Source organism: Tubulanus polymorphus, chromosome 5, assembly GCF_964204645.1.
Source record: "Tubulanus polymorphus chromosome 5, tnTubPoly1.2, whole genome shotgun sequence".
In the NCBI taxonomy this organism is placed as follows: domain Eukaryota; kingdom Metazoa; phylum Nemertea; class Palaeonemertea; order Tubulaniformes; family Tubulanidae; genus Tubulanus; species Tubulanus polymorphus.
In genome coordinates, this window is record NC_134029.1 from 19,808,537 (window position 1) to 19,822,128 (window position 13,592).

The following is a 13,592-nucleotide window of genomic DNA, read 5'->3' on the forward strand; positions in this document are numbered from 1 at the left end:
ATTAATGCGGTACCAAATACGAAATATACGATCTAATACAATTCATAATAATAGCCTATAGGCCTCAGAAAAAGCAACCGGTTAGAATTTAGAAATTTAGAATTTAGAAATTTAGAATTTAGAAATTCAAGCTGATATCAGTAGTGCTATACAGGCGTAATGCATTGGTTGTTCAAGGCTTAATTGATATCAAAAATACATAAAGAGGACTCTTTATGTATTTTTGTCGATATGATATATAGAATAAAAGACGTTTGCACCTCAATTTTAAAGATGTATCTAAAGCTTTCCTAAACTTATGGGACTATTTGGGATCATTCATTTATTACGTACGCATAAAATTCGAATTTTTCAACCCCCCTCCCGCTCTGTACGCAAAATCGGCCATTTTTTCATATACATTAAGCATTACAGTACGCAATTGCAATGACCCCTCCCCCTCCCCTAATGCATACGTAATAAATGAATGACCCCTTTTGAATACGCTGGTCTCATCTCAGAACTCGCACTTATTTCAAACTAGTAGATTATGCATAAACGGCTAGTCTTACCCGCGAGGTACGCTCTCGCTGGTTTTAAAGGCACTGAATTCTGGTTTTTAAACAAATAAATTTCCACTAAATACCCATTGATGAAACACAAGCGCTGCCTATCGGTGACAATAGTATATAAAATCCCCAAAAAATAGTCTGAAATGTTTCCTTGAGCTAGTAGAAGTAAATTCAACGTTTCGACTATTATCCTATTTACTAGTCGTTTTCAGGATTTCCAGTATTCGGATATAGATGTTGAATAAACTTCAAGTTCAAGGAAACGTTTCGGTCTTTATTTTTCATGTATGGAATTTTCTAGATTATTTTCAAAACATACTGAAGTCTAACTATTTTGTCTGGGATCGATTATTCGGGGATGTTTCTCTTAATCTTTCGAAGTCATTCCTGCAGTATGAGTAAACAATCATTTATATATCCATTTTGCATCGTATAAAGGATCAGAGAATAGAGACTCCATTTTATGAACTGACTCAATTTCAACAATACATTTGCATGCCTACCGTTTGAAATTATTTTCAAATCATCAAAAATCACGATTGGTTCGTAGGCTTGGAAACATATTTAATTACAAATCCATTTAAAATTCTTAAAATCTAACTTTAAAAAATGCCTAATCTTTTTAGCTTTTCAACATGAGATCGGCCTAAGGGATTTTTTAGCAACCCTTCAATACAGCGTAACACGACTAGGTTAAACTTTGCAATGAGTCACGAATGAAGAGTTGTCCCGCAATCACGAAGCCAAAAATGTACGTAATATTGTAACGTTAGAATTTATTATCAAAAATAAAAAAAACCATTTTCAAGGAATGATTCGAAATACGTCACATCAAAGTTTATGCGGCAAAGAGATTATTTGTAGAGAAGCTGTGTTAACTGGGTTTTAGAAGAAATACGAGCGTTACTATAGGCCCTATAGGTTAACTAATTTATTTGACTAACTCGAGCTTTCTAGTAGCGTCATCACCTGAAGCTTGTCTTACGAAATATTAATTACTACTCGTCTGGTCGTATTTATAGCAAAGAGAATGGTACTGTTGCGCACGTAACTAGGTGATATTGACCGGAGGAAATGAAGAGTTTATTGCGGGCGGAGAAACCAAGGTTACCATCGACAGTGTCAATGTCAGACACAGTGGGATATCAAAACGATTGTTTAGGGGTCATTCATTTATTTACATTTATTCAAACTACACTGTTTCATCAGTGTATTGAGCATGACCGAATCGATGTGTTCCACGTTCAAAAGATTAAGAGAAATATCTCAGAAAAGTTGTAGTCGCATGAAACACTCTAATCTGTGTACACTGTAGATAATCGAAGAAGTCCCGCAATTCGAATTTTATATGAAATGATTTATTACAACAAAACCACTTCGCTGTAACAAATGATTAATATTATTATTATCATTATTATTTGCTTTATTTCCTGTAAATCATAACAATATATAAATTTAAAGAGCTACAAAATGGAAATGACAAATTACATAATTTAAATGTATATTCATTAGTTGTTAAAATATATATTGCTTATCGAATTTTATATTTCATATAAAATTTGAATTGTCGGACTTCTTTGATTATCACACTCAAATCAATATCTCCAAATACCCCTGAATTGAGCTCAATAATTACTCAGCCTGACCTGTCTCTGATAACGATAAAATTTTCAAAATACGTAACTAAGAATTTTGATCTCGAGCCTAAAAATCGGACGTACTTACCGGAATTAAAGCGTCGTAATAATCATATCCGCCGAATACGACTGCCTACGTGTGTTACCGTCGAGTAAATGCGTTTCTCGATCTGGTTGGATGGGTGGGTGCAACGACGTTAACGCGCGCGCCCTCGCGTGCTGCTACTGAAAATAATCAATACGAATCATCATCAAACGGCATCGGTTACCATAGCAACCAACGAACAACGCTTTCGGCTATCAAACAATACTCGATTTATCGTCGCGGAGAATATCATATTGTAGGGTGGGTCCTCGTTTCGTCCAGCTTTGACTCATTCTAATTTAATGGCGCGCTAAATAGTCTACCAAATCCCTCGACTTTCGACGACCTTTCTGCCCTATTTTCCATGTTATTTCCTGACATTTCAAAATTCCACGAATTCCCAGATTTCCGGGTAATTTCCACTCGGGCGAGAGAAGGTTGTCGGAGCCAGGAAAAAGAGGTACTAGATAGAAACGTGGATAAAATGGCAATATCATTACAGCAAAAATTTCATCTAGACTTTCACTGAATTGAGCACTAAATAGCTGAAATTCCTGGACTTCTAAAGATCTAGAAAACTATTTTTGAATTATCTGACTTTCTTGAACGAGGGCGGCAACTTTCCACCAATTTACAAATTCCCTGATTTTTCCATGCTAACACAAAAATCCCTGAATGAACCCAAGGCATTTCCTTGGATAATAATTCCATGATTTATTCATTTTTTATGAATCACATATAAAGAAACCACAATAGCATTAAATCCGAATTCCCTGAGTTTTCCAGGATTTTTGCAAAGCTTGTTAAATTTCCTGTGTTTTCCACAGGTTTACCAGGTCAGTGGCCGGCCACCCTGTGAGCCCCATAGCACTAGAAAATGTTTACAAACGATCTCCGAAAAGATGTATCTAAAAAATAACAGGTTGTGTCAAGTTTGCAGGTTTTTAAGATAAACCAAATCATATTTTTCACTTAAGGAGGAAAAAGCGTATTTCTCAACAGAAAATTATTTTTCTACATGTATAGGAAATTTTGTCCCGGTTATTACATTTTCGTAAATGTGTATAATCAATTTAATAGCCTAATAGTATGATAACCACACTCAAACGTGGTGAACGGATAATAGGATAAAAACCCACTAGTTACAATTAGAAGAATTTAAAATCGAGATCTCACACCTGACGATGATCTCTAGTGTGAGATCGAAACGTCGTGTTTTTTACATTTTAGAAATAAATTCTCGATTTTAAATTCTTTTAATTGTACATAGTGTATTGGGTTCATATCAATTGCCTAATGTTGTATCAATTGTCCCGACTAAGATAATCTGAAAAATAATTTTATAGGCCCTACAAGAATCATCGCAAAGCGAGTTTGATTTGCAGAAAAAATCAATTTCTTTGAGCTTTTCTTCAATTCTTTTTTTCAGTAAAATACTGATTGATGTTTGTTCATCATTAGTGATGAATCTCAAATAGGGCCCTATGGCCTTGATGATTTACCGGAGTGCCAAATCAAATCATAAAAGCTTTGACTTGGACTTCCTTAGGGCCTTACTTCAAATACAGTATAAAATGGATATAAAAACGATGGTTTTTTCAAACTGCACAGTTTCACTGGTCTTATCTAGTCTTGTACCTAGCCGTTGTTCCTGAAACAGCTGTATGGAACCGTAACAACGACTGGTATTCAGACTATGGTCTTATCAAGACCAAATTGAGGTACCGGTATATCAATGTGTCTGAACATTTAAGCGGAATATTCCCAAAAAATCGATCCAAAAAAAATTTGATGATAGGCCTAAAACTTTAAAAGTTTTAGAGACTTTAGTTTTTAAATCTAAGCAGAGTGACAAAAGATGATGTAAATGATGGCACACAAATTTTTGCGTAGCCACACCGGCCAGGCATAGTCATAGTTCCCTCTGCTCCAGTCAGTAGCCTACTAATGGATGTATCAGGCCTAAACGTCTTAGACTTAAGCAATTCAATGTTAAGCATGGGGTTATTGTAGGAGGTGATGGATGGAGTCAATCAAAACATTTTTGCGTCAGTTAACCCCTCCCTCTGGGTTGGTTTGTAAGGCACACAATACTTACAAGGCAATGAATACCCTACAGGTATGCCATTTTGAGTAAAAAAGCAATGGTGTATGAACAGTTTTGACCAGAAAATAAACAAAAATCACTCTACCATGACCCGAACGCACTCCAACCATTTACTTTGGTGGTAACAATAAAACGAGGCGGTATTCACGGGACATAGCCTGGTTATCCCATGATCCTGAATATCTGTATATCAAGCCTGTAATTAATATCATAATCACACTTTTAAGATTTCTTATACTGCACATAAATAAGAATCGAAAAGGAATGTAATTTAAAATTATCAAGAAGTTAATAAAAGTTTAATTCAATTTGTCCGCAGTTTAGGCAGATCCTTTTTTATTTCCGGTTTCACACACATTGCGTCAAAATGCGCTTGGAAAAATGTTATTATTGTTCGTCGACAGTTTACCCGGGCCACGGAGTCGAATTCGTAAGGAACGACTGTAAGGTATGTCTCATTGGAAAGCGTTAAATTCATCATTTGTTGTTTCTGAGAAAGAATTACGTAAAAATTCACCGTTCCCAAAAATCCCGTGATCGTACTAATTATCGAAAAGAACCGTTCGTTATTTCAATGTGTTCTGGCTCAATGGGTAAAGCACTCTAGGCCTACTACTTTTTGGTTTGGTTTTAAATCCCAATAGGTAAGATTCAAGAATAGGGGACTAGTGGTTAGGATTAGGGTTAGGTTTAGTTCCCTAATCATCATTAATTACTATATACATTACTATCATTATATATCATCATTATCAATTACTAATATTATTACTTAATTGATTACTATCACTACATATATATTGCTATAGTCCCCTATTCTTGAATCGCACCGCTGGGCTCCTTAGCTCGTAGAGCCTTATGCTAGTGCTCCGGTGCTAGTGTGTTTGAATCCCAATTTTAAGCGGCCCCAGTAGCTCAGTGAGATAAGGCGTGATGCTGCAGCTGTTGCATCAGTGCTGAGTGACAAGTGGGTTCGATGCCGGTTGGCTGCTTACAGTGTGCGGGTTACACTTCAAAGGCGTCCCATCGTGAGGTTAAATGAATAATCCAATAGGGTTAGTCTTGGATAACCAAGATCCAAGCGACGTAAAGCCAAAACAAAACGAACAAAAAGCTGGCAGTCGCATTAGTGTAAAAAGATCACCACTGTTTTAACGTCGATTTTCTTCGATTCAATTCGCAGGTCTTCAGATTTTGTCGCGGCAAATGTCACAAGGCGTTCAAAAAGAAGCGCAACCCGAGAAAGTCGAAATGGACGAAAGCGTTCCGTAAAGCGGCCGGCAAAGATCTGGCCGTCGACCCGTCGTTGGAGTTCGAAAAACGAAGACACGTCCCGATCAAATACGACCGGGAGTTATGGAAGAAAACGATCGACGCGATGAAACGAGTCGAGGAAATTAAACTGAAACGACAAAATCAATTCATTAAAAACAGGTACGCCCTAAAAATGTTACCGACAACCGTCATCACATTGTTCCATCCCCTCATTTGTATTTCGAATTTATTTCGGCTTTGAATAAGTCGTCAAAACACAATAATGACTACGATGACATAAGTGGAGCCAGCTAAAAGTATGTGTATGTTTAAAGTGGCGGATTCTGAGGGGGTTTTCGAACAAGCTGTTAGTAGTCGTACCCCCCTTCCTGACCAGGTGCCCTTTCGGAAATCCATTTGATACAGGCTTCTTTACATCCTGTACTGATCTTGATCTGTTATGCGCTAAAATTGCATTAAGAATGTACCGGTACCTAAATTTTCGAAACCCTCAGCAAGTGCATCGCACTCACCAGGGCATCTACTATGACTGAAATGCACCTTTCTCATACAAGGAGATCACTCTCACTACCCCTGGTTTATATATTTTCTTGATTTTTGTCACTTCTCTGGTTTTTTCTTTCTTAGATTAAAGAAGGGTAAAGAACTTCGCAAAGAAGCAGATATCAAAGCTGTCAAACAGAGTATACATCTCATCAAGTCGCCTGCTGGTAAGTTCTGTTCGATTTCTTGTGTATGGCTCTCTTCTTATAGTCATGGGATCCCAGAATGCAGAATCCCCTTAATTATTGAGGCATTCGTGCAACTTTGACTACTACTAGCGAAAGTCAGTGATCTTTGACTTAAATTTTTGCACACCTATATATCCTGCATCCTACAGGACCCAGTACCGGTCAATGCTGCAAACTGCTCAATTCAAAGGCTCTGGATTAGCCTGTAAATGTAGCTTAAGTTTAAGAGTAGTCGTGTTAGATGTAGGGTGAGAATTAATAGGCATATAACTGAAGGTCCACCCAATAATCCGGATAAGCATTAGAATTGCAAGAATATTCAAACCATACTCATCTGGTGTATCTTTTTTTTCAGCTACCGCGAAGGTTTTGGAAAAGAAAATGGAGGTGCAAATATTGCAGGACTCGGATGTCGAAATGGACTAAAAAACTTTGCGTTCTTCAACGCATTTCGAACAGTGATAGAATAAGACTGGACGCTGTGAATGTGAAATCTGTTATTGATGTAAATAGAATAATTCCCACGTGGGGGATTGATAAAATAAAATACATGAGTATTAAAACTGCAAGCGCTTCGAGTCTTGGTTAGCTCTTGGAAATGGCATAACTGTAAAACGCAGTTAATCTGTCTAGTCTAGAATCTAGGCTACGATGTCCAGATTGTCTTGTGATACTGCTGGGACAAACATCTCCCAAAAAATTTTGAAGGCACCATAAAGAATTCAGGGGGGGACAAGGGATCCGCCTTTCAATCCTGAATCTACCAATGATAATGGAACGTATATAAGAATCTGCACTGATCCTCTATAACTGGGAAAGATCAAACAAAATCATTAACGTAGTCAAATACTTTAATAATATACTTTATTTGAATTTTTTACAAAAACAAAAACATTTCAAAACAAAGCAATCAGTTCAACGCTGCTATATGAATGAAAAGGTTTTTCCACTTTTTCACATGATTGAATATGGATCAAACTTGGATGAAATTTTTAACAAATGTGTAGATGAAATTTTCTCTTATTAATGGCACTAATGCTTTACCCAAATAAAAGAGCTTTAGGCCCTTGCATGAAGTACATAAAACCCCAATTTACCACTCACAATTGAAGATCGTGTGAAAAATACACGAATTATCGACAGGATCTCTACGACTCTTTAAAAATGGAAAATGCTTAATTAAAAGGTGCTAGGAACTCTTTCAATTTTGAGAAATAGGCAATTACCGAGTGTAGGTAGGATTATGGATTAAAATTTGCTTACAAAACCACCGAAATACCAATTTACCGAGATAAACAGTACAGATTAAGGAGTCGACTTTTATAAGAATATCCTCCAAATTTGCTCCTTTAAAAACCCATTGAATACTCCTTATATCGAGAAATGATTGATCTGTAGGAACCTTGATCCAGGCAGAAATTGAATTTCTACCTGCGTGAAACGAACCGACAGAAAACTAAAATTAGCTATAGACATGTTTTTTCTTAGATAAGAGAATAGCCTGAAATAGTCGTAGGATTACTTTGCTCTACAAATGATAACATTTTTGCTTATCACAAAGTGTTAGAATAACTTGATATTGTTTATGATATTCGTACGTACCCGGCATATGCATTTTATGCATGGCCTTAGAGCCAAGTGTTAAAATGATTAACGAATTTGCAGTTAATTACTCAATTAATTAGCTAGAACTGGAAATGATAATTATTCTCCAGTTTTTAACGCCGTTGCGAGCAGAAAGGAGCAACATTTTTTACACGTGATAACTGTAACCATGATTCGAATCTCAATTTAAATACTGCATGAAGTTGATTCAATATTCCTGAAAAAATAAAAGCATTAACCAAATAGTTCATTACAAAGAAAACTAGCGACCATTTCATTTACACCTGTTTCACAATTATCTGTAACAGCCAGGGGCTGCAGTTGTTCAAAAGTTGGTTAAAAGTTAACCCATAGTTGACATCGTGATGACTATTTAAAGTTAGAGTTAACCAGTGGATAGTTGATATAGTGACAGTTAAAAGTTCATTGTTACTATGGTATTCATCCACTGGTTATCTTTAACCAACTTTTGAGCAAGTGACCCCCGTTAATTGCGCCAATACAAAACCAAAACAGTTTCAACAGCAATATACACCTATTTCGAGATGCGAAAGTATTTTGAAATCAGAATTCATCCACGTTTGATGGCTGTATTTGTATCTTACCAAAACATAAGAACTCTTGACGTGTGTGATTGATATTAACAATCCAGGATTTCACTGTGCCACTGGTCATATCAATGCAGCATTTTTAAAGTTATTCGTAAATTCATTCATTTTGCTGCTAGCGGCCAGGATACACAAACAAGCTGGGCTCCCATTTCATTTCACTGACAATACCAGCTAGGAACCTGTATCTATACCTTACATACCATCTACGTATCACAGAAAAAGCATATCAATAACAATAGTAACCTTTACAAATAAAACACGCCGAAATATCCCGCTAATGCATTCGAATGAACTGTTCGAGTTTATGAGTAACATGACCTTGGTAAGGGATACTGTGGCGGACTATGACACTGGCGGCGAGGCATTGCAAGTTGATGTAATTCAACGGCGACGCGACGTCGTAGATCGTAGCGTTGCGCATGAGTTGCATCGGCGTTTTATGATCGAGGTTGCACGTGTCGAGGTGCGCGCCGCTCTTCAACAACACGGCCAGGATATCCGTGTCGCACGGCTGATTGACGGCCGCCGCATGCAGCGGCGTGTTCGCGTCGACGTTCGCCTGGTTGACGTCGGCGCCGACCTCGATCAGCAACGCGATCACCGCCGCGCACGGAAAGTTGCACACCGGGTAACGCCCGACTTTGGAAGTGTCGCCGCTGCATGCCAGGTGCAACAGCGAGTTCTCTTTCACGCCTTTTGGATTCAGATTCACGACGTGATACATGAGTTTCTTGAACGCGAACAATTCGTCGTCGGTCATCGCGTCGTTCATTTTACACAACAACGCCACGATGTGCATGATGATCACCAACAAGCGATTGAAATTATTCATATCTTTTTCGCTGGTCGTCGTCGTCGACGAAAGCTTCGCCAGGTGACGAACGCCCTTGTCGAGTTCGTCGGCCGCTTTCTCCAACACGACCATCAGATCGCGGAACGACAACGTCGCCACGCCGCCGAAGTTCGCCGCCGCGTTGTGCGTCATTATGAACGAGAACAGCTCGGCGAACGACAGGAAGCTGCTCTGCGTCATCGGGTTCAACGGCTCCAGACTCTTCTGCTGCATGTCCAACGCGTACATCCACAACGCAATGCACCGATCGAAGTTGCCCATGTCGGCGTAGACGGCGCCGCGGTAGCGGATGTAGTACGACGTGTCGGGATGCGCCGGGCCGAGTATCCGCTCGCGCACCAACAGCGCTTGCATGCGCATGTTATCCGAGTCGGCCATCGCCGCGTGTAAATCGGCGTTCGTCGTGAACTCCTTCACTTTCTCGTACGCGGCGATCGAGTCGCGCGGCGCCCGTTTGACGAGTTTGTTTTTGGCGTTCGACGCGTCGTCGCGCTCGTTCAACGCGCGTTTCCAGTACTTCAACGCGCCGACCATGTCGCGTTTTTTGTCGACGTACGTTGCGCCGAGCAGCTCCAACGCGTCGACCTTCTCCTCGAGCGTGCACTGCGCTCGCGAGATGAGGTACTCGACGATGTTCATGTGGCCAGACACGCTTGCCGCCAGCAGAGGCGTCATGCCGTACGAGTCTTTAGTCATCACGGCGTTGTGTTCGATGAGCAATTTCAAAATCTCTAAGCTTCCGGATTCGGCGCAATCGTGCAGCGCTGTGTTGCCTGAAATAAGCCAAACACAAAATGTACATCAATCATATTTTGCTAAGCTTTTTGTCGGCCCAAAGCATTGTTGGATCTATTAAACCATTTCAGTGCACATTTAAACCATTTCTACATCGCACCGCAGTGTATATATCGATGATGGACTTTGCTAGTACACTGCATCATGCTGTGACGGTGTATTGATGTTTTCCTTAGGCCCTAATTAGTTTGTATCTCTATTGATAGATGGCAGCACCTGTCAAACATTTAAGCATTAGAAACTAACAATACATCGTAACGCAATGAAGTGGTATGCTCATAATACAACACACTGGTCTGGAGTGGTATTTTTCAAATCGATTTTTTTACCTTTCTAAAAACCAGTTGGACTAGGGAATCCAGGCATTCATAATCTGTAGGGATTTTAACATCAAGGAATAGGTCAATTGAAATCAAAACACAGAACCATAAGAATATTCCAGAGCTGATGAAGCCCAATCAGTACCATCCTCACTTGCAAGGGTTTGATTGCGAGCATGAATCAGGACCAGCTTTGGCGTAATGTAAGGAGATAAGTCAGAGAGTAGAAAAGATTATTAAGAATTCATCAATTTTCGGCGTGATACCTTTTGCGCTTTTACGGTCGACGTTCGCCTTCAGTTCGAGCAGATACTTGACGATCTTGTTATGACCTTTGTAGCACGAGATCATCAAACACGTGTGACCGTGTCGATTAGCGATCTCGATATCGGCGTCGTTCTGTATGAGATATCGCACGACGTCGTAGTGCCCGTCAAAACACGCCGCGCGTAGCGGCGTCGAATTCGTGTACGTCGTTTTGTTCACGTCGCTGCCGTGGCCGACTAAAAGTTTCACGATCTGCAAGTGACCGGCCGCCGCGGCGCACCACAACGGCGGAGCGCCGTCGATCGTTTCGCCGTCGAACGTCACCGATCCAGCGAGTTCGATTTCCGCTTTACAAGATTCGATCAGATACCGCGCCGCATCCAGGTGGCCGTTTTTGCAAGCCATTATCAGCGGCGTCGCGCCAGCCGTTTTGGCGTTGACGATCGTTTCTTTTTCGATATCGTCGCGGTGGTCCAGGTAGATTTTCAGTCGCTGTAACTTGCCGTCTCGGGCCGCGTTGTAAACGACGGATTTGAAATCCATTGTCGTCGACGTTGAAGATTCCATTTCGATGCGGTAAACAGTCAAAGGGATCAGATTTCGGGCATTTTTCTTGTCTTTTCCTGCCCCGTAAATTTTCTTTTCTCTGAGTTTGCGGAACGGCCGCGTCAGGTTCTGCCTCATTTCAGATCTTCACTTGCCACAAGTGGAATCCTCGCGTGCCACAGTAGCTTAAGGCACGAACGGGCAAACTTTCTGTATGAGCTATTGACGTTTCTTCCACCACTTATTTTAAAGATGAATTTTTTTTTATCCCATTTCAATTTTTATCTTTGAAAATAAGGACTATTAAGTCATTATGTAGTTGATTATTGCGAACGTCGTTTCGCTTAGACGTTTAAATTGTATGGTATATTCTGATAGGTTCAATAAATAACTACTAGACTTGTTAACTCTTTGGAAATAGAATTAGATTATAATGTATAAAATTGATAAAAAGTCAATTATTTATGTAACGTTAAGGATAATTCAGTTGATTGGCTTTGTTATAAATCCTTTAAGGTTATCCAGGCCAGGAATATATTCTTAGGTTTACTTAGATTATGTACATGGCCCAACCCAACCTTACCAGGAAATAAATATGATTTTTTTTCGATTGCTGATGGAATCATAAATAAGACTATTGAAGTCAATTATGAGCTGGCACGATATATTTCAATCGTTCTTTGGTTTACCATCTGGATTTAATTCACCAGACCTAGGGGCAGAAGGGTAAGCCTTGTTAAGTCAAAAAAGAAAAGCTGGCCAGAGGCAGAGTTAAAAAAACAGTTAAAAGGAAGGGGTTATTTTAACACCTCATGGAAACCCTAAACCCTAAACCCAATAAAATGATTTTATTGTTCCATAATATGTGGATCCGGCAAAATATCTTTTATAGGTCCGTAACTGGATCCGGCTTAATAACCACTTCCTTAAAAAAAACAATCAATCTCCCAGCAGCCAGCAACCCTGAAACTAGTCAGTAGTAGGCCTAACCTGACTGTGCTGTGGTTTAGTTTCACTATCGGATATTTTCACAAACCACATATAAGCCCATACGATTATAAAAAGCTTACCACCAACGATTAGGTAACTAATAGTTAGTTACCTAATCGTTGGTGGTAAGCTTTTTATAATCGGATGGGCTTATGTGGTTTGTGAAAATATCCGATCGTGAAACTAAACCACAGACAGGTTACTGACTAGGTAACTAACTACCCTGAAACGACTATAACCTACCCTGTAGTTTATATATGTGACAAAGCTGTGTTGCGTCAGTGACGTTTGGCTCGTATTTCGCCATTTATAATTTCAATGTTTCTCCTATTTCACAGGTTCGATGGTGGAGGAGAAGGATTAAATGATGAAGCCAGCTTGTATTCCAGATTCCACTCATCCGATGAAATCGACAGAATGTTCAGGGTCTTCGATAATATGTTCAGCAATTTGAGAATCGACGATTCACCTTTATTTCACAGTTTACCAAATATTGCATCAGGTACTTCATGAAACTTGAGCATTTTCCGATTTGCTAGATCTGTTATTATAGGCCTACACTTCTGAGCCTTTCATATTACCCTGGTAGTCAGAATACTAAGATTACCCAGAACAATGACTAGATAGGCCAAACTTCATATTGATTTTTGTCCTGACTTAATATCATGAGAAAAGTCATGATTTCAATGGAATTCTTCTTGAGCCTGACAAAAAAGTTAAACTTCAGTTTCAGAAAAGAGTTGTTGAAAATTGTTGTCCCCATTGAAATCATCGAACCTATAGCCAATAGCAATCAAACTCAAAATTTGAGTTAAACTTTTTCATGAAAAACTGAACCCCCGGGTACCAAATATTATCCCTCTGTGAGTATCGATAAAGTTGCAAAAATGTTCTTAACGTTTGCACCATTTTTCATTCCTTCAAATGGAATAATTCCAGATGATTCGATGAATTCTAGTCCTGAAGATGATCGACCCAACAGCAAAGAATCACTGCGAGATCGAATGTTGAAAAAGCCAGATTCTGAAAGTCGACCATTTTCCAATAATTCTGATGTAAGACTCTATCATTGCTTATTCAGGGGCGGATCTAAGGTCTGATTCAGGGAGGGGTGCACCCTCACAATAGGGCACCCGATCAGAACTCATATTTTGAGAAAGAGAAAAAAGCTTAAAAAGAATTCAAACTGTTTAGGTATCAGTAATGAGGTGCACACCCCTCC

At 39.4% G+C, this 13,592-nt stretch overlaps 2 protein-coding genes across 2 annotated transcripts; one reads left to right on the forward strand and one right to left on the reverse strand.

Moving 5' to 3' along the window:
- Window positions 1-4,716: 4,716 nt before the first annotated feature.
- On the forward strand, window positions 4,717-6,946 carry LOC141905825 (putative ribosome biogenesis protein RLP24). Its single transcript, XM_074794875.1, has 4 exons — window positions 4,717-4,828; window positions 5,561-5,811; window positions 6,280-6,362; window positions 6,739-6,946. The coding sequence occupies exons 1-4, from the start codon at window positions 4,748-4,750 to the stop codon at window positions 6,807-6,809; spliced, it is 486 nt and encodes a 161-aa protein (XP_074650976.1). The 5' UTR covers window positions 4,717-4,747; the 3' UTR covers window positions 6,810-6,946.
- A 352-nt stretch (window positions 6,947-7,298) lies between these two features.
- LOC141905062 (protein fem-1 homolog C-like) lies at window positions 7,299-11,468 on the reverse strand. Its single transcript, XM_074793793.1, has 2 exons — window positions 10,834-11,468; window positions 7,299-10,225 (listed from the first exon to the last, which is right to left on the reverse strand). Exons 1-2 carry the CDS (start codon window positions 11,399-11,401, stop codon window positions 8,874-8,876), a joined length of 1,920 nt encoding a protein of 639 aa, XP_074649894.1. The 5' UTR covers window positions 11,402-11,468; the 3' UTR covers window positions 7,299-8,873.
- Between the last annotated feature and the right edge of the window lie 2,124 nt (window positions 11,469-13,592).

Excerpts from the sequence above, each read along its gene's own strand:
- LOC141905825 (XM_074794875.1), top strand. The coding sequence starts at position 4,748 with ATGCGCTTGGAAAAATGTTATTATTGTTCGTCGACAGTTTACCCGGGC. Across the intron at positions 5,812-6,279 it reads AATCAATTCATTAAAAACAG|ATTAAAGAAGGGTAAAGAAC; the intron begins GTACGCCCTAAA and ends TTTCTTTCTTAG. Across the intron at positions 6,363-6,738 it reads TCTCATCAAGTCGCCTGCTG|CTACCGCGAAGGTTTTGGAA; the intron begins GTAAGTTCTGTT and ends CTTTTTTTTCAG.
- LOC141905062 (XM_074793793.1), bottom strand. The coding sequence starts at position 11,401 with ATGGAATCTTCAACGTCGACGACAATGGATTTCAAATCCGTCGTTTAC. Across the intron at positions 10,226-10,833 it reads CGACCGTAAAAGCGCAAAAG|GCAACACAGCGCTGCACGAT; the intron begins GTATCACGCCGA and ends GGCTTATTTCAG.